Raw genomic sequence first — 25,994 nt, 5'->3', positions numbered from 1 at the left:
CAGCATCTATAGGAAGAGTTACAGTCGATGTTTCAGGCCGAGACCCTTCATCAGGACTAACTGAAAGAAGAGCTAGTAAGAGATTTGAAGTGGGAGGAGGAGGGGGTATCCGAAATGATAGGAGAAGACAGGAGGGGGAGGGGTGGAGCTGAGAGCTGGAAAGTTGATTGGCAAAAGGGATACAAAGCTGAAGAAAGGACAGCATCATGGGATGGGAGGCCTAGGGAGAAAGAAAGGGGGAGGGGAGCACCAGAGGAAGATGGAGAGAAGGCAAGGAGTAATTGTGAGAGGGACAGAGAGAGAAAAAAGAGAGGGAAAATAAATAAAGAAAGAAAGAAAGAAAGGATGGGGTAAGAAGGGGAGGAAGGCCAGTAACGGAAATTGGAGAAGTCAATGTTCATGCCAGCAGGTTGGAGGCTACCCAGACGGAATATAAGGTGTTGCTCCTCCAACCTGAGTATGTCTTCATCTTGACAGTAGAGCAGGCCGTGGATTGACATATCAGAATTGGAATGGGACGTGGAATTAAAATGTGTGGCCACTGGGAGATCCTGTTTTCTCTGGCGGACAGAGGGTAGGTGTTCAGCGAAATGGTCTCCCAGTCTGCGTCGGGTCTCACCAATATATAGAAGGCCGCACCGGGAGCACCGTAAGAAGTATATTACATCAGCAGACTCACAGGTGAAGTGTCACCTCACATGGAAGGACTGGGGCCCTGAATAGTGGTGAGAGAGGAGGTGTAGGAGCAGGTGTAGCACTTGTTCCGCTTGCAAGGATAAGTGCCAGGAGTGAATGGACAAGGGAGTTGCGTAGGGAGCAATCCCTGAGGAAGTAAAAAGTCGGGGTGGGGTGGGGGCGAAGATGTGCTTGGTGGTGGAATCCCATTGGAGGTGGTGGCAGTTACAGGGAATTATGTGGTGGACACGGAGGCTGGTGGGGTGATAGGTGAGGACAAGAGGAACCCTATCCCTGGTAAGGTGGCGGGAGGATGGGGAAAGAGCAAACGTGCATGAAAAACGTGCACATGTGAAAGAGATGCTGTTGAGGGCAGTGTTGATGGTGGAAGAAGGGAACCCCTTTCTTTATAAAATGAGGACACTGCCTTCGTTCTGGAATGAAAAGTCTCATCCTTCAGTGTCATGGTCCAGTCCATGAGGTCCGCATTCCGGTTCACAGTCCGGTCCGTTGATTCCTTATTCCTCGTTTTCCTGTTTTCCCTTGTTCCACTGGGTGCCTTAATTGAGGCACCTGATTCTCATTTTGGGCTGGCACATAAATACCCCTGCAAACGAAGGATTCCTAGCTGGACTGTTCTCTCTCTCTTGCCCCTCTCTCCTCCCTTCTGTATCCCTGGCAGATACTTCGGCAGTTTATCTCAACAGTTACTTTGGCACTAACCTTCATCTGTTACCTTCACCTGCAACCTCGCCTGTATCCTTGCCTGTATCGTCAAGTTCAACCGCCAGAGTGAGACTGGAGCTTTGCCACACCAAGATAAGGAACTATCTATCATTGAGTTTGGAACTGTCTCTTTGTGTCCCCGTGTCTAGTGTCTGTGTCAAAGTAGAGTCCTGACCCTACGTCCTGTTCCCAAGGAGGGGTCCCGGCTCTGTGATCCTGTGCTCAAGTCCAAGGCTCTGTGTTCATATGTTCCAAGACCAAGTCCAGGCGCCGTGTTCCAGCCCTATCCAAGTCTGAGCTTCGTGTCCTCATCCAGTCCATGTGCCTCGCCCAGCCCGGTGCTGGAGATTCCTCGTCCTGTCCTGTAGCCATGTCCTGTCCTTGCCAAGATCCTAGTCCCGAGTCCTAGCCTAGAACAGGGTTCCGAGTCCCAACCGAGATCCAGGTTCCGGGTCTTGTCCGGACTCTGGTTCCAGAGTTCCGACTTCCTAGTCCTGGCTCCTTGTTCCTAGTTCCACGTCCAAACACCTCGTCTAGTCCAAGCCTAGTCCTGGAATCTCGTCCAGTCCCCGTCCAGGCTTCGTATTCCCAGTACTATCTGGTGTCTAGTCTGTTCCTAGTCCCGAGTCTTCGCCTGAATCCGGGTTCCGAGCCCGAGTCAAGACCCATGTTCCGGGTCCCTATCCAGTCTCTGGCTCGGAGTCCTAGTCCATGCTCCTAGTTCCAAGTTCCTCGTCCAGGTCCCACGTTCCTAGTCCAAGTCCTAGCCCAGGCCCTGTGTCCCTGTCTAGTCCATGTCCAGCGACGTTTCTCCTCTTGCTTTCTTGACAAACCTAGTCCTGTTCCTAGAACTTCAGTGTCAATATTCGGATGAGTCGGATATATTCAACTGATTAGAGATCATTGACCTGAAACGTAAAAATTACTTCTCCGTCCTGACCTGCTGAGCAATTCCAGTACTGATTTGTTATTCTTTCAGACTTATACTTTGATTTTATTTTTATTTACGATGATCATTATTTCCTCCGTTTCGCGCAGTCACGAAAGGGTCCCTGTTGCCTTCTTGCAGTACTGATCCTCCAAGAGAGGGGTCGCCGCGGAGAAAGCCTGCCTCCACACGTCACGGCTATAGTCCCACCGCCCAGACCTACGATTGGTCGGAATTTTCATCGTCAGCATTTAATGGCTAATTTAGGTGTCAATCAAAGACGACACGCGCGTCTTGATGTCACGGAATAGAAGTGTTCCGTGTTGGGATGAAGCGGTAATTAAGAAGAGGCGGGAGTGCGGGAGGTTGTTTCTTACCAAAGTTAGTATAGCTGGGTGTGAATCATAGAGCACGTCTCCCGAAATCGTGTTAAAGCGAAAGTTCACGAGAATCAGCTCCACACTTTGCGTGGTCGGAGATGCGTGTGTGTTTGGGGGGTGGGCATGGGTGCTGTGTGTGTGTGCACGCATAGGTGCTGCGTGCCCAGCGTGGGGGTTGCATGGGTGCCATGCCCAGTTGAGGTGGGGTGTTGCATTTGTGTTGTGCATGGTGGGGGATCGGTAGGTGCTATTCCCAGTAAAGTGGGAAGGGTCATGGGTGCCATGCGCAAAAGTTTCATAAGTAATGTCAGCAAGGGTGGGGGGAAGGGTGAGAGAGGGCTCATGGGTGCTGTGCTTAATGGTCGGGGTTTCTTGCCTGCTGTGCCCATTGCTGGGGAAGTTCATATGTGCACTGCACAATGGGTGTGGAGGGTGTGTTCTTGAACTCCTGCTCAAGAGGGATGGGTTCATGGGTACTGTACCCAGTGGGTGAAGGCTCATGGGAACCCTATGTTTTGCAGTATTGTGCCAATGGAGAGTGGGCTTATCTGCTGTACGGTAGAGAGCCCGTGTGCATTCTGTCCTCACACGGGAGCTCACGGTTTCTGTGTACTCACTGGCAGGCTGTTCGTGTATAATATCCAGTGGCAGGTGGTTCACGGGCACTGCGTACATTGGTTGGATGCCAATGTGTGTTTCTGCTCAACCATGGTAACCGGTGGGAAGTTTGGAGCTCGTTAGGCCACTGAGAGGGGTGTGTGGGTACTGTGTGCCCAGTGGATGGAGAACAGGAGCAGTGCCCACTTGTTGGAGGACCTTGGGTTGTGCAATGTTGGGTAGTTGGAGACCATGGGCTGGGTGGATACAGGCCCATAGGTGGTAGGTACTGTGTGATAGATCAGAATCAGATTTATTGTCACTGACATTAGTTGTAAACTGTGCTGTTTTGAAGCAGCAGTACTGTCCAGGCAGAACAGATTGCCATAATAATAATCCGCCTTTCAACTCACAAGTGAGCAAAGGCCATCAGCAGTTGCTGATGTTTCTCTAGCAATTTTTTTTTTTAATGAGGTCGAGTTGCCAGCTCGGATGGAAAGCGTGCAAGGGAGCCGGCTGGATTTGAACTCAGGACCTTTCGCTCCGGAGTCCAGCGCTGATGCCACTACGCCATCAGCTGGCCAACATTACCATAAGTTGCAATAAAAACAAATAGTGAGAAAGAGGAATGGAGAGGACAGTTCAGAAATCTGATGGCAGAGAGGAGGAAGCTGTTCCTAAACATGGAGCATGGGCTTTTGTGCCCATAATTGAGTTGCCTTCAAGCAATGTACCTACTGGGGTGCGTCTTGCATGCCTCCAGCTGAGGTGACTCATGGATATTGTGAACTCCTGGTGGGATGTCTCTGCTGGGCACTCACTGATGGTGTTGTCTCTTGGTTGAGGTCCATTGGCTTAAGAGTGATTTCCTTGGATAGCTGGTGGGCATTGTGTGAAAGACTGAACTGTTAATGTTTTATGGAAAAATAACTTTCATTAAAGCTCATGTTTGTCTTGATTGCGTTGAGGCGTCTATAGTGAGGATGTGGAGGATGTTTCCTATGATGCGGGGAAGTCTAAGACCAGAGGACACCCCTCAGAGTTGGGGGGGGGATCTTTTAGAACTGAAATGAGTAATTTCTTTAGCCAGAGAGTGGTGAATCTGTGGAATTCATTGCCATAGGTGGCTATGGAGGCCATCGTTGGGTATGTTTAAGGCAGAGATTGATATGTTGTTGATTAGGCAGGGCATGAAGGGATACAGGGAGAAGGCAGGAGATTGGGGCTGAGAGGGAAATGGATCAATCATGATGAAATGGCGGAGCAGACTCGATGGGCCAAATGGCCTAATTCTGCTCCTATATCCTATAGTCTTAATTTTGCAAGATGTGATAGCTGTCTGAAGAGTAATTTGTTAATTCTCTCTGCTTTTACAGCACATTAGAAGTTACACTCCTGAGCTGGTGGTTTAGGAGATTGTGAAATGAATGGTACACTAATCCCAAACACTCCCTTTGCTGTGGATTTCTGGCAGATTCGAAAGTGCAGCCACGTCCGTTTGTTCTTCCTTTCCCACTTGCATAGTGATCACACGTCGGGTCTCTCTTCTACCTGGAACAGATCCATATACTGCTCTCCTATTACTGCCAAGTTGTTGCGATGGAAGTTTCAGGTGAGGTTAAGAGATGAGGACTTTACAATATATCATGTAATTAGTCTTATTTGCAAGTTTTCTCCTCTTTAAACTCGAATACTAAATTTATGGACAATTGACTAGCTGTTCAATTGTGGAGGATCCCATCCAAGCCATAATCTAAATGACTTTTACTGAAGCCTATCATCCCTACTGGGGCTTAGGCCGCTGACTGCAACTCACTAAAGTTTTCTGTCCTGGGCTAGTCTTTCAAGGTTATCCCAGCTGTAGCCCATCATCTCCTTCCTCTCCTGGGGATGAGGTCTTTGGAACTTCTGTTAGCATTTCTGTAGCTCTGGGTTTTTACGGGACGGGGTTGCTAACCCAATGCCCAACCCTCCTCCTCACCGGGCTTGGGACCGTCCATGGCGGAGCTCTAAATTATTCAACCTCCTTAGAAATTGTTCAGGGTTAGTTACGGACAGAAACAGATAATTCCTTTATTGTTCTCAATATACTTTAAAGAAGAATCCTCTGTCCAGCTTGTGTGTGCAAAATAGCTGAAACCCAGATTTAAGAGAACCCAGTTCTATATTTCAAAACGACTGTTAACAGGTTGTGCTATTTCCTATTTTTTGTTCATCCTTAATTGCCCTGAGGTCATTGAAATCTAACCATGGAATTCAGCATTCCATTGTGGTCCACTCCCTTCCCCTTTCTAGTGCATCATTATTGTACGTTTCCTTTTCCTAATGTTCCCTTAACCAAAGTTTGACCATGAATTTTAGCACTTAATCCCCAACCTTCACTGCTCCTAAACACATCTTTCTCAAACACAGATTCTGCAGATGTTGGAAATCCAGAGCAACACACAAAATGCTGGAGGAACTCAGTAGGTCAGGCAACATCGATGGAGAGGAATAAACAGTCGAGATTTTGGGCTGAGATCCTTATCAGGTCTCAATGGTCTTCAGGTCTTGGCCTGAAGCATTGACTGTTTATTCCTTTCCACTGATCTTTCTCAATACTTTGATCATTAGTATCGTCAATCTTTTGTTTTCATCTTCTGTCATTAACCCCTTATAGAACATATTTGCCATTTCCTCGAAACAGCCTGAATTTTCTTCTTCCACTGCACTGTCTCAAATGATTCTGTGATCTCCAGGATTCTGATAAGTGGTGTTGCTTTTCTTCACATTTCAGCTTGGAGTTCTAAATATCTAATTCTTTCCTGACCATCACTGGTCTTACCTGTGAAAAGGCTAAATTTTTTCTGACAATCTTTCATCACTTTGCGTGCTGGGTATTGACTCTGTACTGCAGCCTTCAACAAAACTTCTCATAATTCTATTGTGACTCACTTAGGGTTCCATTTATATTTGCCCCAGCACTTGGTGCCTGCTAAAACAATAAGATTGAGCAGAGCTTATGTGCAATTTAGGAAGGGAAAACCTTGTTTCATAATCTGTTAGTGACCTTTGAGAATGTGATTAGTAGAAGAGTAATGGGAGAGCCAGTGAATGTGATGTATTAGGATTTTTTTGGAAAGTGTTTGGAAAGATCTTGCGTGGGAGTATATTGCAAACAACAGGAATTCTGCAGATGCTGGAAATTCAAGCAACACACATCAAAGTTGCTGGTGAACGCAGCAGGCCAGGCAGCATCTGTAGGAAGAGGTACAGTCGACGTTTCAGGCTGAGACCCTTCATCAGGACTAACTGAAGAAGGAGTGAGTAAGGGATTTGAAAGTTGGAGGGGGAGGGGGAGATCCAAAATGATAGGAGAAGACAGGAGGGGGAGGGATAGAGCCAAGAGCTGGACAGGTGATAGGCAAAAGGGGATACGAGAGGATCATGGGACAGGAGGTCTGGGAAGAAAGACAAGGTGGGGGGACCCAGAGGATGGGCAAGAGGTATATTCAGAGGGACAGAGGGAGAAAAAGGAGAGTGAGAGAAAGAATGTGTGCATAAAAATAAGTAACAGATGGGGTACGAGGGGGAGGTGGGGCCTAGCGGAAGTTAGAGAAGTCGATGTTCATGCCATCAGGTTGGAGGCTACCCAGACGGAATATAAGGTGTTGTTCCTCCAACCTGCGTGTGGCTTCATCTTTACAGTAGAGGAGGCCGTGGATAGACATGTCAGAATGGGAATGGGATGTGGAATTAAAATGTGTGGCCACTGGGAGATCCTGCTTTCTCTGGCGGACAGAGCGTAGATGTTCAGCAAAGCGGTCTCCCAGTCTGCGTCGGGTCTCGCCAATATATAAAAGGGCACATCGGGAGCACCGGACGCAGTATATCACCCCAGTCGACTCACAGGTGAAGTGTTGCCTCACCTGGAAGGACTGTTTGGGGCCCTGAATGGTGGTAAGGGAGGAAGTGTAAGGGCATGTGTAGCACTTGTTCCGCTTACACGGATAAGTGCCAGGAGGGAGATCAGTGGGGAGGGATGGGGGGGATGAATGGACAAGGGAGTTGCGTAGGGAGCGATCCCTGCGGAATGCAGAGAGAGGGGGGGGAGGGAAAGATGTGCTTAGTGGTGGGATCCCGTTGGAGGTGGCGGAAGTCACGGAGAATAATATGTTGGACCCGGAGGCTGGTGGGGTGGTAGGTGAGGACCAGGGGAACCATATTCCTAGTGGGGTGGCGGGAGGATGGAGTGAGAGCAGATGTACGTGAAATGGGGGAGATGTGTTTAAGAGCAGAGTTGATAGTGGAGGAAGGGGAGCCCCTTTCTTTAAAAAAGGAGGACATCTCCTTCGTCCTGGAATGAAAAGCCTCATCCTGAGAGCAGATGCAGCGGAGACGGAGGAATTGCGAGAAGGGGATGGCGTTTTTGCAAGAGACAGGGTGAGAAGAGGAATAGTCCAGATAGCTGTGAGAGTCAGTAGGCTTATAGTAGACATCAGTGGATAAGCTGTCTCCAGAGCACTTGGAGAAAACCCACATGTTCCATGGGGAGGATGTAGAGACTCCTCACTGGTCTCCGAATTCCGATGCCCCGGCTGGAATAACCTTGACTAACCACTGCACTGCCGTGGTGCACTTTGATAATAAATCTATTTTGAGCTTTTGAACTTTGATTCTGTGCTGCAGTGCTCTGTGACCAAATTGACTACTCCATAAATAAATTGAAACTGCCTCATTTCTTGTCGGAATTCCGATTCTAAAGCTGGTGCTCGAAAGTCAGGGCTATTTACCCAGTGCAATGCAGATGTCCCGCTGCATAGTCTCTGTTCTTTAAACACTCCGGTGAAGATTAATAACACCTTTGAAAAAGAACAGCAAAGATTGAGGCACCACGGTAATGGAGTAGGTAGCGCAATGCTGTTACATCTCGGAGCGCCAGGGTTCAGAGATCAATTAAGGAGTTTGTACGCTCTCCCCATGGAATGCATGAGTTTCTCCCAGTTTCCTTCCACGTTCCAAAGATGTTACTGGTTAGTAGGTTAAATTGTCTTGGTAAATTGTCCCGTGATTAGGCTAGGGTTAAATTGGTGGGTGGCTGGGTGACATGGCTTATTGGGCCAGAAAGAACTGTTCCATGCTGTATCTGTAAATAAATAAAATAATTCATCACGTATCCGGTGTCCTAGGCAATATTAAACCTTCAATGCAGATGATCACCCAGTCATCTGCTCAATAGAGCACAAAAAGAAGCCCTTTGGCCCATCTAGTCCATGCTGAGCGATCTTCTGGTTAGTCCCATCAACCTTCACCCAAACTATAGCCCTCCCATCCATGTACTTATCTAAAATTCCCTGCAACATTACAAATAACCAGCATCCACCACTTCCACTGGCAGCTCGTTTCACACTCTCACCACTCTGAGCGAGAAGTTTCCCCAAATATTCTCATTTGTGCAAACTTGTTGTGCGTGAACATGGATTTCTCCTTCTGGTGATTTTTTCCCTCCCTCTTCCCTCCTCTTCTATTGCCCACTCTAGCCTCTTACCCCTTCTTCTCACCTGCCTAACACCTCCCCCTGCTGCCCCCCTTCTTCCCTTTCTCTTACGGTCCACTCTTCGCTCCTAACAGATTCCTTCTTCTCCAGCCCTTTACATTTCCCATTCACCTGGCTTCACCTATCACCTTCTAGTTAGCCTCTTTCCCTTCCCTTTCCTTCCCCTCACCTTTTTATTCTGGTATATTTCCCCTTCCTTTCCAGTCCTGGTGAACGGTCTCAGCCTGAAACTTTGACCGTTATTAATTTCATGAATAAAACATCATGGTTAAAACCCTCTCAACCATTGAGCACATCTGCATGAAATGTTGCCGTAGAAAAGCAGCAAAGGTTCTCATCACCCAGGTCATGCTCTTTTCTTGTTGCTGTCATCAGGTAGAAGGTACAGGTGCCTCAGGACTTGCACCAGCAGGTTCAAGAACAGTTACTACCCCTCAACCACCAGGCTCTCGAACAAAAGGGGATAGCTACTACACTTATTTAGGACTCTTTTATCCGATTATTTCATGCTTGTTATTGATTGCTATTTATTTATATTTGTATTTGCACAGTTCGTTGTCCATTGATCCTGTTTGCAGTTACTGTTCTATAGATTTGCTAAGTATGTCCGCAGAAAAAAGACTTTCAGGGTTTATGTGGTGACATGTATGTACTCAGCTTCCTGCCCCACCGAACTCGTTTCTGCATACCTCGACACTGTTTTATCACCCCTTGTTCAATCCCTTCCGACCTATGTTCGTGACATTTCTCACGCTCTTAAACTTTTCGATGATTTTAAGTTCCCTGGCCCCCACCGCTTTATTTTCACGATGGATGTCCAGTCCTTATATACTTCCATCCCCCATCTCAAAGGTCTCAAAGCTCTACGCTTCTTTTTGGTTTCCAGACCTAATCAGTTCCCCTCTACCACCACTCTGCTCCGTCTAGCGGAATTAGTCCTTACTCTTAATAATTTCTCCTTTGGCTCCTCTCACTTCCTCCAAACTAAAGGTGTAGCTATGGGCACCCGTATGGGTCCTAGCTATGCCTGCCTTTTTGTTGGCTCCGCCGCATCTGCTCTCAGGATGAGGCTTTTCATTCTAGGACGAGGGAGATGTCTTCCTATTTTAAAGAAAGGGGCTTCTCTTCCTCCATTATCAACTCTGCTCTTAAACGCATCTCCCCCATTTCATGTACATCTGCTCTCACTCCATCCTCCCGCCACCCCACTAGGAATAGGGTTCCCCTGGTCCTCACCTACCACCCCACCAGCCTCCGGGTCCAACATATTATTCTCCGTAACTTCCACCACCTCCAACGGGATCCCACCACTAAGCACATCTTTCCCTCCCCCCCCTCACTGCATTCCGCAGGGATCGCTCCCTACGCAACTCCCTTGTCCATTCGTCCCCCCCATCCCTCCCCACTGATCTCCCTCCTGGCACTTATCCGTGTAAGCGGAACAAGTGCTACACATGCCCTTACACTTCCTCCCTTACCACCATTCAGGGCCCCAAACAGTCCTTCCAGGTGAGGCATCACTTCACCTGTGAGTCGACTGGGGTGATATACTGCGTCCGGTGTTCCCGATGTGGCCTTTTATATATTGGCAAGACCCGACGCAGACTGGGAGACCGCTTTGCTGAACATCTACGCTCTGTCCGCCAGAGAAAGCAGGATCTTCCAGTGGCCACACATTTTAATTCCACATCCCATTCCCATTCTGACATGTCTATCCACGGCCTCCTCTACTGTAAGGATGAAGCCACACTCAGGTTGGAGGAACAACACCTTATATTCCGTCTGGGTAGCCTCCAACCTGATGGCATGAACATTGACTTCTCTAACTTCCGCTAGGCCCCATCTCCCCCTCATACCCCATCTGTCACTTATTTTTATGCACACATTCTTTCTCTCACCCTCCTTTTTCTCCCTCTGTCCCTCTGAATATACCTCTTGCCCATCCTCTGGGTCCCCCCCCCCTTGTCTTTCTTCCCGGGCCTCCTGTCCCATGATCCTCTCGTATCCCTTTTGCCTATCACCTGTCCAGCTCTCGGCTCCATCCCTCCCCCTCCTGTCTTCTCCTATCATTTTGGATCTCCCCCTCCCCCTCCAACTTTCAAATCCCTTACTCACTCTTCCTTCAGTTAGTCCTGACGAAGGGTCTCGGCCTGAAACGTCAACTGCACCTCTTCCTACAGATGCTGCTTGGCCTGCTGCGTTCACCAGCAACTTTGATGTGTGTTGTAGGAGTATATTGTATAGGATTTATACAATGTCTGCAGACAGGCGTTGGCGGAGCTAGTGCGCGAAGGCGGCATGCAGTCTAACAGCGAGTGTTTCATCTTCATTGCTTTCCTTGTGATTGCAATGCCCTTTTCGACATTGTTAATGTGGAATGCTGTGAGACTGATTCACTGACGGCGAGGGAGCTCTGCAGCCTCGGAGCGAAGACTAGGCCTCAAGCCGAGGTATTGCCTATTTACAGCTGCCCAGGAAAGAGGTGTTGGAGTCGGTGTGGTGCGGCATCCATGCTGGAGGCAGTGCTGCCCTCCAGTGTTCACTCAACAGAAAGCAATTCATATTGTGTTCGACTGCAGACTGCTGTAACGTTTGTGGATTCAGGGACCTGGACTACATTTATTTTTTGTGACTGTATTTTACTGATCATTTCTATGTGCTTGATGCATCATTGCCGTCCAGTTGTTCCAGGTTGAGTGAAGAGACAACAAAATGGCATCTGCTGTTGACCTGTTGTGATGGCTGGTAAATTGGAGCAGATCCAATTTCCTCCTCGGGCAGGAGTTTGTTTCATCACCAACCTCTCAAAACACGTCATCAGAGTGAATGTAAGTACTACTGGATGATAGTCTTTGAGGCAGGTTATCACATTCTTCTTAGGCACCGGTATAAGTGAAGTCCACTTGAAGAGGTGAGATCCTCAGACCGCTGCAGTGGGAGGTTAAAGATCTCGGTGAACACTCCAGCCAGTTGATCATCACAGGTCTTCAGTACTCGGTCAGGTACCCTGTTCGGGCTGGATCCTTACTGAGGGTTCACCCTCCTGAGGGATGCTGTCACGCTGGCCTCAGCGACTGAAACCAAAGGGTCATCGAGGGCTGTGGGAGTTCATGAAGATGCCTTTGTGTTTTGATGGTCAACGTGAGCATAAAAGGCATTGAACTCACCTGGGAGCAAAGCTTGTTTGTCACTTACATCGCTTGGTTTCACTTTGTAGGAGATGATAGCCTTCAAGCTCTGATACTGCTGTGGAGTATCCTCGGTGATTCAAGTCTTTTCCCCAGGGGTCAGGTGTCCAAAACTAGATGGAGGTGGTGAGAGATTTAAAAGTGATCTGATAGGTAGCATCTTTACATATTTAGGAGTGACTACATACAATGAGCTGCTGGAGGAAGTGATTGGGGTGAGTACCACTGCAACATTTAAGAGGCATTTTGATAGGTACCTGGGGTGAAGGTGTTGCAGGGTTGTGGGCTAAACTTGAGCAACTGGGACTAGTTGGGAGGATGCTGTGGTCTGCATGGACCCATTGGGCCCAAGGGAGAATAATAGTTCAGCACAGATTAGATGGGCTGAAAGGCCTGTTTCTGTGCTGTTGTCTCTATGACTCTGACTTTGGGAATTGATGCTTGGGCCCTGCTTTTCACAGTCCCTTGCAATAGAAGGAAACAAATGTCATGTTTCCAATTTGCTTGCGTTACGAAGCCAGGTGAGATTGTGAATATAACGAGGCTGCAAGTATGGATAAGATGAGTGAATGGGTGAGAACACAGGTGGAGTATAATGTGGGGGAGAAACTGAGGTTGTCCACTTTGGTTCACATAGCAAAAACAATTGTTAAATGCTGAGAGATTGAATAGTGTTGAGTATCAAGGGGACTCGAAGAAGAATGAGAAGAGCATCTTTTTGAGAATAATATGAGAGGGTTTGTCAAGCTAGATCAGGGATGATGTTTTGTCAGGTTGAGGCACCTAGCTGTGGTTTCAGAATAATGAGTAGACTGTTTAGGAGTGAGATGAGGAGAAATTGCAGCTTCCTTCCTTACCTCTCCTTCACATCTTCCTGAATTCTAATACTCTGTGATCTTCTCTGCTTGGTCAGTGATGGTTGCATTTTAAATCTTTGTAATCCTGGAGCTTCCTCCAGAACTATCTCCATTGTAACTATTGCCCCTCAAAAACCTACTAACAAATTTTGTTTTTAATTGAGCCCAGCTTACCTGCCCAATCAATATCATTCTTTAATCTGAAAATTATATCAAAAGAAACATTTAGCACAGGGGATCCCAACCTAGGGTCCATGGACCCCTTGGTTGGGGCCCTTGGCATAAAAATGGTTGGGAACCCCTGGTTCAGCATGTTGTGTCATTATTCAATGTTTTAAACTTAATTTAGTACTACAGGTGTCCCCTGCTTTTCAAATGTTCGCTTTACGAAACCTCACTGTTATGAAAGACTTACATTAGTTACCTGTTTTCGCTAACAGAAGGTGTTTTCACTGTTATGAAAAAGCAGCGCACGAAAAAAAGCATGCACCCTGAGCAGCCGCTCTCCCCGAGATTTGGAACGGCATTCCCGCCAGCATTGCTTAAACACTAGCCTGTGAGCAGCCGTTAGCAAGATGAGTTCTAAGGTATCGGAAAAGCCTAAAAGAGCTCGTAAGGATGTTACACTTAGTGTAAAACTAGACATAATTAAGCGTTTCGATCCTGGTGAACGAAGTAAGGACAAAGTGAGTTTGGCTTGTGGAAGTTGACGAAGATGATGTTGAAGAGGTTTGGCATCTCATGACCAAGAACTGATAGTTGAAGAGCCGATGCCAGTGGAAGAGGAAAGGATAATAATCAAAACCGAATGCAGTAGCAAATGGACCGAAAGTGAAGTCGTCCAGGAACTGAACATGAAGCAACTGTGTGAGATTTTCGCTGCAATGATAAAGTATGACTTTAATTTTGAAAGGGTACGTCGGTTTAGGGCATATTTGCAGGATGGTTTGAGCGCTTACAAAGAACTGTATGATCTAAAAATGCGCGAGGCTAAGCAGTCAAGCAAGCCTTCAGCAGATGACGAACCTCGACCTTTGACATAGCGGCAGGCAGACAAAGGAGAAGATGACCTGCCTGCCCTGATCGATGAGATGACACGCCAGTGTCCCACTACCCCAACCCCCGGGCCGTGGACAGATACCGATTCGCGGAGAATGCAGCGGTAGCCGGGACGCACACAACACATCTTTAAGAAAAAAGCCGAAATAAACAAGCTAATTAATTAGGTGCCGCCCGACACGTAAATGTCGGCCCAGATCAGAGACGATTGCCGACTGCGTCGCCTCTGATCTGGGCCGACATTTATGTGCCGGGCGGCACCTAATTAATTAGCTTGTTTATTTCGGCTTTTTTCTTAAAGATGTGCAGAGTGCGTTCTGGCTACCGCTGTACCCCTGCACGCTTCGCGGATCAGTATCGGTTCGCTGCCCGGAGGGTAGGGGCCACTGCACCACCCCAACCTCTGACGACTCAGCTTGACACACCATCATCAGTGTGCTCGGCGCTGTCTTCCTAATTCCGGTAAGTGATACTACACTGTACATACATTATTTCTACTTTATATTGGCTGTGTATTTTTACGTGTTATTTGGCAGCTTCATAGCTTAAAGGTTACTGGAGAGCGCTTGCACCGTGTTTCTGCCGAGAGCGCTTGTGTGAGATTTTCGCTATGGAGAACAGTGCGGCAATGGTTGTGGAAAAGTATTTCTACTTTATATCGCTGTGTATTCATCATATCATTCCTGCTTTTACTATATGTTACTGTTATTTTAGGTTTTATGTGTTATTTGGCATGATTTGGTAGGTTATTTCTGGGTCTGCGAACGTTCACAAATTTTTCCCATCTAAATAAATGGTAATTGCTTCTTCACCTTACGACATTCCGGCGTATAAACCATTTCATAGGATCGCTCTACCTTCGGATGGTGGGGGAAGGACTGTCTGGGGCCCTGAATGGTAGTGAGGGAGGAAATGTAAGGGCATGTGTAGCACTTGTTCCGCTTACAAGGATAAGTGCCAGGAGGGAGATCAGTGGGGAGGGATGGGGGGGATGAAAGGACAAGGGAGTCGCGTAAGAAGCGATCCCTGTGGAAAGCGGGGAGGGGCAGGGGGGAGAAGATGTGCTTAGTGGTGGGATCCCATTGGCCATATGATTTTATAATATGGCAAAAATGCCACATTTGTTAATGTGTTTTCAATAAGTGATCTTATTTTATTTTTATCAATAGGTGGAGGAAAGATTGATTCACCCACTTGAGATAGGAGAGAGTCACCTCTTATACCTTGATGAAGTCGGAAAAGAAACCATGACTGTGACATTGATTGACAGCAATCACTGTCCTGGCTCTGTCATGTTTCTGTTTGATGGCTATTTTGGCACCATTCTGTACACAGGTATGCAGATAGGCTTACTTTCCTGCCAGTCTTGTTGCAGGATATTGACCCAAAATGTCAACCATCCCTTTGCCTCCACAGGTGCTGCTTGACCTGGTTTTTTTCAGCAGTTTTTGCTCCAGATCCCAGTATCTGCATTCTCACCCCCTTTAATATGACACCTCAAGTCATCACTGGTACAGTCAATTGGTTTTAGAACTCTCAGAATTAGTTAAATGGGGATCACCTCCACATCTCCAAGTGGAGAGTCAAGGTGTTTGAATTGATTGTAGTAAAAATACACCTGTATCTGGAAGGTCGAACTGCTGGTGAGTCAGTATCCTGGCAAAAACTACGCCATGAGGACAAAAGAACACACCAGGCAACTCTACAAAAAAGTTATTTTGAAAGTCGGGCAACATACATAAAAGTTGCTGGTGAATGCAGCAGGCCAGGCAGCATCTCTAGGAAGAGGTACAGTCAACGTTTCGGGCTGAGACCCTTCATCAGGACTATCTGAAAGAAGAGTTAGTAAGAGATTTGAAAGTGGGAGGGGGAGGGGGAGATCCAAAATGATAGGAGAAGACAGGAGGGGGAGGGATGGAGCCAAGAGCTGGACAGTTGATTGGCAAAAGGGATATGAGAGGATCATGGGACAGGAGGCCTAGGGAGAAAGAAAAGGGGGAGAGGGGAGGCCCAGAGGATGGGCAAGGGGTATAGTGAGAGGGACAGAGGGAGAAAAAGGAGAGAGAGAAAAAGAAAGTGTGTGTATATAAATAAATAATGGATGGGGTACGAGGGGGAGGTGGGACATTGGCGGAAGTTTGAGAAGTCAATGTTCATGCTGTCAGGTTGGAGGCTACCCAGCCGGAATATAAGGTGGTGTTCCTCCAACCTGAGTGTGGCTTCATCTTGACAGTAGAGGAGGCCGTGGATAGAGATATCAGAACGGGAATGGGACGTGGAATTAAAATGTGTGGCCACAGGGAGATCCTGCTTTCTCTGGCGGACAGAGCGTAGGTGTTCAGCGAAATGGTCTCCCAGTCTGCATTGGGTCTCGCCAATATATAGAAGGCCGCGTCGGGAGCACCGGACGCAGTGTATCACCCCAGCTGACTCACAGGTGAAGTGTCGCCTCACCTGGATGGACTGTCTGGGGCCCTGAATGGTAGTGAGGGAGGAAGTGTAAGGGCATGTGTAGCACTTGTTCTGCTTACAAGGATAAGTGCCAGGAAGGAGATCAGTGGGGAGGGATGGGGGGGGATGAATGGACAAGGGAGTCGCGTAGGGAGCGATCCCTACGGAAAGTGGGGGGGGCGCGAGGGAAAGATTTGCTTAGTGGTGGGATCCTGTTGGAGGTGGCGGAAGTTATGGAGAATTATATGTTGGACCCAGAGGCTGGTAGGGTGGTAGGTGAGGACAAGGGGAAACCTATTCCTAGTAGGGTGGCGGGAGGATGGAGTGACAGCAGATGTGCGTGAAATGGGGGAGATGCGTTTGAGAGCAGAGTTGATGGTGGAGGAAGGGAAGCCCCTTTCTTTAAAGGAGGAGGACATCTCCTTTGTCCTGGAATGAAAAGCCTCATCCTGAGAGCAGATATGGCGGAGATGGAGGAATTGTGAGAAGGGGATGGCATTCTTGCAAGAGACAGGGTGAGAAGAGGAATAGTTCAGATAGCTGTGAGAGTCAGTAGGCTTATAGTAGACATCAGTAGATAAGCTGTCTCCAGAGATAGACAGAAAGATCTAGAAAGGGGAGGGAGGTGACAGAAATGGACCAGGTAAACTTGAGGGCAGGGTGAAAATTGGATGCAAAGTTAATGAAGTCAACGAGCTCAGCATGCATGTGGGAAGCAGCACCAATACAGTCGTCGATGTAGCGAAGGAAAAGTGGGGGACAGATACCAGTATAGGTTTGGAACATAGATTGTTCCACAAAGCCAACAAAAAGGCAGGCATACAACAGGAATTCTGCAGATGCTGGAAATTCAAGCAACACACATAAAAGTTGCTGGTGAACGCAGCAGGCCAGGCAGCATCTCTAGGAAGAGGTGCAGTCGACGTTTCAGGCCAAGACCCTTCGTCAGGACTAACTCAGGCATAGCTGGGACCCATACGGGTGCCCATGGCTACACCTTTATTTTGGAGGAAGTAGGAGGAGCCATAGGAGAAATTGTTAAGAGTAAGGACTAAGTCTGCTAGACGGAGCAGCTTGGTGGTAGTCTTTCTCCCTGGGCCTCCTGTCCCATGATCCTCTCATATCCCTTTTGCCAATCAACTGTCCAGCTCTTGGCTCCATCCCTCCCCCTCCTGTCTTCCATCATTTTGGATCTCCCCCTTCCCCTCCTTCTTTCAAATCTTACTAGCTCTTCTTTCAGTTAGTCCTGACGAAGGGTCTTGGCCCGAAACGTCGACTGTACCTCTTCCTAGAGATGCTGCCTGGCCTGCTGCGTTCACCAGCAACTTTTATGTGTGTTGCTTGAAACCCCAGCATCTGCAGATTTCCTCGTGTTTGCGTTTGAAAGTCGGGAGATGGATACAAGAAAATTTCCCTGTCACTGAATATCCCTTGGAGTACAGTTCAGTCAATCATCAAGAAATCAAAAGAATATGGCACAGCTGTAAAAACTGAGTGACCATACAAGAAGGGGACTGGTGAGGGAGGGCATGGAGAGACCAATGACAGCTCTGGAGGAGTTATAAACTTCAGTGGCTGACATGGGAGAGACTGTGCATACAACAGCTGTTGTCCGGGTGCTCCACCAATCACAGCTTTATGGGAGAGTGGCAAAGAGAAGCCACTGTTGCGGGGGGGGGGGGGGGGAGAAGCGGGTGTGAAATCTTGGCTAGAGTTTGCCAGAAGGCATGCGGGAGACTCTAATCAAATAGAAGAAGGTTCTGTGAAAATGAACGACCTCACACTTATGTGGGTTGAACTCCATCTGCCACTTCTCAGCCCAGTTTTGCATGCTATCGTTGTCCCGCTGCAACCTCTGACAGCCCTCCACACTATCCACAGCACCCCCAACCTTGATCTCATCAGCAAATTTACTAACCCATCCCTCCACTTCTTCATCCAGGTCATTTATAAAAATCACAAAGAGTAAGGGTCCAGAACAGATCCCTGAGGCATACCACTGGTCACCGACCTCCATGCAGAATATGACCTGTTATTGAGGTTGATAGATGTGTATTCATATTCATGAATATTCATACAGTATTTCTCACCTAATATCTTTTTCTTGTCACTATTGCCACATATATGTCACTATTATCTTATGGGCATACTCTAAATATGTAGAATAATAACCATAATAGAATCAATGAAAGACTCTCCAACTAGGGTGTTCTACCAGACAGCGGAGGACTACAAACTGTGCAAATACATAAAGAAATAATAATACATAAATAAGCAATAAATATCGAGAACATGAGATGAAGAGTCCTTGAATATAAGTCCGTAGGTAGTGGGAACATTTCAATGATGTGGCAAGTGAGTTTGAGTGAAGTTAGCTCCTTTGGTTCAAGAATTTCTCCCGAAGGAGTTTGGCCCAAAACGTTGACTGTACATTTTTCCATAGATGCTGCCTGGCCTGCTGAGTTCCTCTAGAATTTTGTGTATGTTACTTTGGTTCAAGCACCTGATGGTTGAGGGGCAGTAACTGTTTTTGAACCTGGTGGTGTGAGTCCTGAGGCTCCTGTATCGCTTTCCTGATGGCAGCAGTGAGAAAAGAGCCTGTTCTGGTTGGTGGGGTCCCTGATGATGGATGCTGCTTTCCTGCAACAGCATTTCGGGTAGATGTGCTCAGTGATTGGGAGAGCTTTAACCGTGATGTCACCATCCATGAGGCACTGATGGGCTTCCTAAAACAAAGTGTCCAAACCAGGACACACATTTCCGACTATGACATACTGAATAATTTATAAATTTAATGGGACTTTTAAAATTATCCACAGAAAAATCTGTTAAGTTGTATTAACTTTAAAACAAAGTGTGGGTAAAAAAAATTTTTTTAAATGAGGTTGTGATAATTGGTTTACGTAACAGTATCTTGATGAATTTTCTTTTAGCGGATTTCCGTTACACGCCCACCATGTTCTGCAATTCTCCACTGAGCACAGAGAAGAGAATAGATATTCTATACCTGGACAATACAAACTGTGATCCTGAGTGTGTGGTACCCTCCCGTGAAGAGGCTACTGAACAGATCAAAGAAATAATCAACACTCACCCAGAACACGACGTTGTAATTGGTAAGAAATGAAAAAGTCTTTGTTTTCCTAATGCCTACCTTCATTTTTATGAAGCAAATACACGCTGTCCCATCCCTATTCACCAAAGGTCCTCGTATTTATCATGCATTTTGGCATGTGGAGTGTGTGTTTCCAAATAATTGATGCTACACAGCCAGGCCAGCCTAATCTGATTTTAACTTCATCCTGAGCATTTTGGCACTGTCAAGGGCACTGTTTTTTTTTAAATTGCTAGTGAAGTCCAGAACTTGGGTGGCTGTGACTACTTGTAGTCCAGGTATAAATGTGAATCATCCCCTTCGCTGAGAGGAGAGGTAATGGGAGAACTTGAGTGGGGGGTGGGGGGGTGTGGGAGGGAATCACTTAGATGCTTGATGAAAATTGATTTCTGAATGAAAGCATTGGTTTCTCTGTTGGTATTACCCTGTCATTATGGAGGATATAATTCAGAATTGAAGCTTGGCAGCATTTGGTGGGACTTGGATTTGCAAGTAAAAAGTCATTCTAGTTCAGTATTGAGAAAGAAAAGTAATGCTTGTTAACTTATCCTGTTTGAAAGGGTGCCCAGACTGAAAATGAGGAACAAAGATGACAGATTACAACTTTATGAAGGAATCCTCATCAGTGCTACGCTCTAATTGTCCAATATATTTCAATATAATATGAAGCAATAAGGAAGGTTCCTTCCGACTTTCAATAACTGTTACAAGGAATTACCTGTGTAGGTTGCCGGGTGAGAAATGGAAAAGCTTGACCACTTTGCTACTGCCGTGAATAGCCAATGAATATTGACCATCGGTGTGAGCTATGGAAAGCCATCGTTTCATTGTCACGTCTTCTTTCAGTTCAAAGTTCAAAGTGAACTTAATATCAAAGCACATGTATACCACCATGTACAACCCTGAGATTCATTTTTTTTGTGGGTCTTCACAGTAAATACAAAGAAACACAACAGAATGAATGAAAAACCACACACAACAGAGACGGACAATCAACCAATGTGCGAAAGACAAACTGCAAATACAAAATAAAAAGAAAACTATCAGTAATAAATCGGCAATAATTTGAGTTGTAGAGTCCATAGAGTGTAGAATCATTTAAGTTATTGCCTTATGAAGATGGACACATACTGACGGGGCGTTATACAACCGAAAACAGGTTGCAATCGGCTCTCTGTGAAGGTTTCATAGTTCCAGCATTTGGGCTACTGTTGCTCCCATCAATTAATTTGCTCAATAGGAGAAAACGGACAATAATTTAACAGTAATTTATTATAAATTTATCGTTCTGTGCTTTGGGAACATCTGGAAAAAGTCACGAGTTGTATCAAGACTTTGTGGAAGTATTTTTTGATTGCACATGGTGGCAGGACTTCTGCTAATGGATCAAAAGTCTATTTCGAGTCCCATGCCAATATATAAATATAGATTCTAGATGTTAAACAAAGGCCAAGTGAACACTGGGCATTCATTTAACATGCTGCTTAACCAATACTCCCAAAAGCATGATCTAGTTCTTGTCACATTAAAGATGCACCATTAGTATTTTCCAGATGTCCTCAAGCAGCTCTCAAATCAATGCCATTTTATTGAAGGGAAATTACTGTTAGAAAGGGTTGCAGTCGCTACAGACGGTGATCTGGTAATTGTCACAGTGCAGCCGCTACAGACGGTGATCTGGTAATTGTCAAAGTGCAGTCGCTACAGACAGTGATCTGGTAATTGTCACAATGCAGCCGCTACAGACGGTGATCTGATAATTGTCAGAACGCAGTCTCTACAGATGGTGATCTGGTAATTGTCAGAACGCAGTCTCTACAGACGGTGATCTGGTAATTGTCAAAGTGCAGTCGCTACAGACAGTGATCTGGTAATTGTCACAATGCAGCCGCTACAGACGGTGATCTGGTAATTGTCAGAACGCAGTCTCTACAGACGGTGATCTGGTAATTGTCAGAACGCAGTCTCTACAGACGGTGATCTGGTAATTGTCACAGTGCAGTCGCTACAGACGGTGATCTGGTAATTGTCAGAACGCAGTCTCTACAGACGGTGATCTGGTAATTGTCACAATGCAGCCGCTACAGACGGTGATCTGGTAATTGTCAGAACGCAGTCTCTACAGACGGTGATCTGGTAATTGTCACAATGCAGCCGCTACAGACGGTGATCTGGTAATTGTCAGAACGCAGTCGCTACAGACGGTGATCTGGTAATTGTCAGAACGCAGTCGCTACAGACGGTGATCTGGTAATTGTCAGAACGCAGTCGCTACAGACGGTGATCTGGTAATTGTCAGAACGCAGTCTGTACAGACGGTGATCTGGTAATTGTCAGAACGCAGTTGCAACAGACGGTGATCTGGTAATTGTCTCAGTGCAGTCGCGACAGACAGTGATCTGGTAATTGTCAGAATACAGTCGCTGCAGACGGTGATCTGGTAATTGTCACAATGCAGTCGCTACAGACGGTGATCTGGTAATTGTCACAATGCAGTCGCTACAGACGGTGATCTGGTAATTGTCACAGTGCAGTCTGTACAGACGGTGATCTGGTAATTGTCAGAATACAGTCGCTGCAGACGGTGATCTGGTAATTGTCACAATGCAGTCGCTACAGACGGTGATCTGGTAATTGTCACAATGCAGTCGCTACAGACGGTGATCTGGTAATTGTCACAGTGCAGTCTGTACAGACGGTGATCTGGTAATTGTCACAGTGCAGTCTGTACAGACGGTGATCTGGTAATTGTCAGAACGCAGTCTGTACAGACGGTGATCTGGTAATTGTCAGAACGCAGTCTGTACAGACGGTGATCTGGTAATTGTCACAATGCAGTCGCTACAGACGGTGATCTGGTAATTGTCACAATGCAGTCACTGCAGACGCTGATCTGGTAATTGTCACAGTGCAGCCGCTGCAGACGGTGATCTGGTAATTGTCACAGTGCAGTCGCTACAGACAGTGATCTGGTAATTGTTACAGCGCAGTCTCTGCAGACGGTGATCTGGTAATTGTCAGAATACAGTCGCTGCAGACGGTGATCTGGTAATTGTTACAGCGCAGTCGCTGCAGACGGTGATCTGGTAATTGTCACAATGCAGCCGCTACAGACGGTGATCTGGTAATTGTCACAATGCAGCCGCTACAGACGGTGATCTGGTAATTGTCACAATACAGTCGCTACAGACAGCGATCTGGTAATTGTCAAAATGCAGTCGCACAATGCGGTCGCTACAGACAGTGATCGGGTAACTGTCAGCATGCGGCGATCGGGTCACCGTCCGGTTGCGGTCGCGGCTGACAGCCACCGTCAGAATGTGGTCTCCACAGACGGTGATTGGGTAATTGTTACGTTGTGGTCGCCACAGACGGCGATCGGGTAATTGTCATGTCGCGGTCGCCGCAGTCGACGATCGAGTAATTGTCAGAATGCGGTCGCCGCAGATGGCGATCGGGTCACCGTCAGGTTGCGGTCGTGGCAGGCAGCAATCGGGTCATTGTCATGTTGCAGTCGCCGCAGACGGTGATCGGGTAATTGTCACGTTGCTGCTTGCAGCTACTACACTCCCTTCCTTTCAACAGTCATTACTCTTAAAAAATGGTGTTGATTGAAAGGCACTCGAGGACATCTGAAAAATACCAATGATGCTATTTTATAGCATAATTCATTTTACTCAAGTTTTATTGTCTTTCTTCCTTTTATTGCTTTTATCTTCTGAAAGTGTAAAAAATGTTTGAGTAGATTCGGCCTGAAATGTTTCTTCCTGTAATTACAGGTCTATATAACTTGGGCAAAGAATCCTTGTTGATAGAGTTGGCTCTGGCATTCAAAACCTGGATTGTGGTGAGTCCCCGCAGACTTCAGATGTTTCAGCTGCTGAGACTGAGCAATGTGTTCACTTCAGAGATTGGGGCTGGAAGAATCCGTGTGGTGGATCAGAACGAAATTAACCGATTTAATATGGTTCGGTGGAATCAAACGTGCCCTACGATTGCCATTATCCCAACAAGCCGCAGAATAAAACTCGCACACAGAGACATTCACGTGATTCCCTATTCGGATCATTCCTCCTTTCAGGAGCTGCAGGAATTTGTGGCCAGACTGAAGCCCTGTTCCATTATGCCTATCGTGAAAGGAACAGCATGCCACGTATACTTCTCCCAGTGTCTTAGCAGAAGTGATGAGTTGAAGCCAATCCAAGTTCCGGAAACAGTAGAAAGATGCATGAAAAAGAATTCGAAACATAATGAGGCTCTGCCTGATCGGTTTTTAAAATCAAGACCTCTGGATATTCCTCGGGGTGTAGTGTTCGAGTCACCAGAGGAAGGACTGCATGACTGCGATGGAGCTGATGATCTCTGTACAGAGGAGCTGAGTTGGTGCTATGCTAGTCTGAAATCTTTTGATGCTGTTGTTGAACAATATTTTAAGAGGAGGAATAAGCGAAATGTGAGAAACATGTTTGATTAGATGAGAACAGCTGCATTGCAGAGACAACAGATTTGAAATGTTTATTTTACCAGCAATCACTTTATGAAAGTGCAATTATTTCTCATTCTCTATACCCTATGAATTTTGGGGAACCTTCCAAGGGCTTGTTAAATAAAACTGGTTAAAGTTTTAGTAATGTATCAGCAGTAGCAGTCCTGTTTTTGAAAGCTGGCAAAGTGTCAAGAAAGTTTGAAACTTTCCACTTTTTTTTTATGTATTCTTGGTGAACCTAATTCATTCTCAGTTTTAACAGTGCTCTGGTAAATGTGCCCTCTATTGTCCAATTTCATTTTATCTGGGGGTGTAATTTCTCAAGGTAGAGATGTGTTTAAAGGTATAAGTATGCGTAATGAAGCCTATTGTGTTACGTCTATGTCATTATTTCAAAGTTCAAAGTAAATTTATTATCAAAGTACATATGTGTCACAATATATAACTCTGAGATTCATCTTCTTGTAGGCATACCCAAGAAATCTATAATAGAATGATAACCATAACAAAATCAATAGGGACCGCACCAACTTGTGCTCTCAACCAGTTTGCAAAAGACACAAACTGTTTAAATACAAAATGAAAGTAATATTAATAAATAAATAAGCAATAAATATTGAGAACATGTGCTGAAGAAGCCCTGATGGAGTGAGGTTATCCCCTCTGGTTTCCCTTAGAGTACCAACACGTGCCATGTACATTGGAGAACCAGCATAGAGTTTCTCATTACTGATTGTCTGGCCAGGTGATTTTAAACAACATTCAAAGGGAGTGCTGTTGTAGTGTGTTCACTGATCTTTACCTTCCTGAGGCCAGGGGGCATCTGTCATACCTATCCCTTGAAGAGGACCCCACCCTCAACCATCAGAAAACTGTTTCCAACACCACTTCTGACCTTCAACTCTGGAGAACCCCCATCCACTGCCACCAAACTTGTAATTCCATTGTCCCGCACTGCTCGCTTCTACCCCCTACCCATGATCCACAAACCTGACTGTCCAGGTAAGCCCACTGTATCTACCTGCTCCTGCCGCACTGAACTCGTGTCCTTATACCTCGATTCTATTCTGTCCCCCCTCGGTTCAGCCCCTTCCCACCTACATAAATGACATTTCACATGCTCTTGACCTCCTTAGTACCTTTTAATTCCCTGGTCTGGCCACCTCATTTTCACCATGGATATTCAGTCCCTATATATCTCTTTCCCCCATAAATAAGGCCAAAAACCTTTCTGCTTCTTTCTTAACAAAAGAACCAACACCGCCCTCTTCTGCCAGGCATAACTGCTCCTCACCGTCAACAATTATTCCTTTGGCTTTTCCCACGTTCTGAGAACTCAAAGGGTGGCTATGGACATCTGATGCGCCCCACTATGCCTGCCTTCTTGTTGGCTGTGCAGAACAGTCCATGTTCCAAGCCTTCCCTGGTAATACTGTCCAATTATTCTTCTGCTACATTGACTACTTCAATGGTGCTGCTTCATGCACCCATGCTGAGCTCGTCAATTTGATCAATTTTGCCTCTAACTTCCAACCTGCTCTTAAATTCACTTGGTCCTCTGCCAACTCTCTCCCCTTGCTCAGTCTCTGTGTCTCCATCACTGGAGACAAACTGTTAATCAATATCTTTTATAAACCTACAATTCCCACAGTTATCTTGACTATGCTGCTTCCTACCCTATCTCCTGTAAAAAATGTTATTCCCTTTTCTCAGATCCTTCGTCACCAGCTCATCTGCTTCCAAGATGCAGCATTCATTTCCAGGACTTCAGAGTTTCCCTTCTTCAAAGAACAGAGTTTTCATTCCTGCTGTCACCTGCATCTCCTTTACTCTCAGTACAGGAGCCCCTCAGGGCTGTGTACTAAGCCCCCTCCTTTACTCCCTGTATACCCATGACTGTGTTACCACCCACAACTCTAATCTGCTAATTAAATTTGCTGATGACACTACACTGATTGGCCTTTCCTCAAACAATAACGAGGTGGCCTACAGGGAA

General features: G+C 46.4%; 1 protein-coding gene across 3 annotated transcripts; it reads left to right on the top strand.

Annotated features, from left to right (window-relative positions):
* Positions 1-2,610: 2,610 nt before the first annotated feature.
* On the top strand, positions 2,611-24,402 carry dclre1b (DNA cross-link repair 1B). 3 transcript variants are annotated; one of them, XM_063042274.1, is made up of 5 exons: positions 2,611-2,710; positions 4,683-4,918; positions 15,116-15,281; positions 19,331-19,513; positions 23,292-24,402. In XM_063042274.1, the coding sequence occupies exons 2-5, from the start codon at positions 4,730-4,732 to the stop codon at positions 23,984-23,986; spliced, it is 1,233 nt and encodes a 410-aa protein (XP_062898344.1). In that variant the 5' UTR covers positions 2,611-2,710; positions 4,683-4,729; the 3' UTR covers positions 23,987-24,402. The 3 variants fall into 3 exon arrangements, with proteins under 3 accessions (XP_062898344.1, XP_062898345.1, XP_062898347.1); XM_063042275.1 differs by having other exon boundaries at positions 2,620-2,665; XM_063042277.1 differs by lacking the exons at positions 2,611-2,710; positions 4,683-4,918 and adding an exon at positions 14,245-14,408.
* The last annotated feature ends 1,592 nt before the right edge of the window (positions 24,403-25,994 follow it).

Source organism: Mobula hypostoma, chromosome 3, assembly GCF_963921235.1.
Source record: "Mobula hypostoma chromosome 3, sMobHyp1.1, whole genome shotgun sequence".
NCBI lineage: Eukaryota > Metazoa > Chordata > Chondrichthyes > Myliobatiformes > Myliobatidae > Mobula > Mobula hypostoma.
Note: the sequence above shows the minus strand (reverse complement) of the source record. Positions and strands in the feature narration are given on the sequence as shown.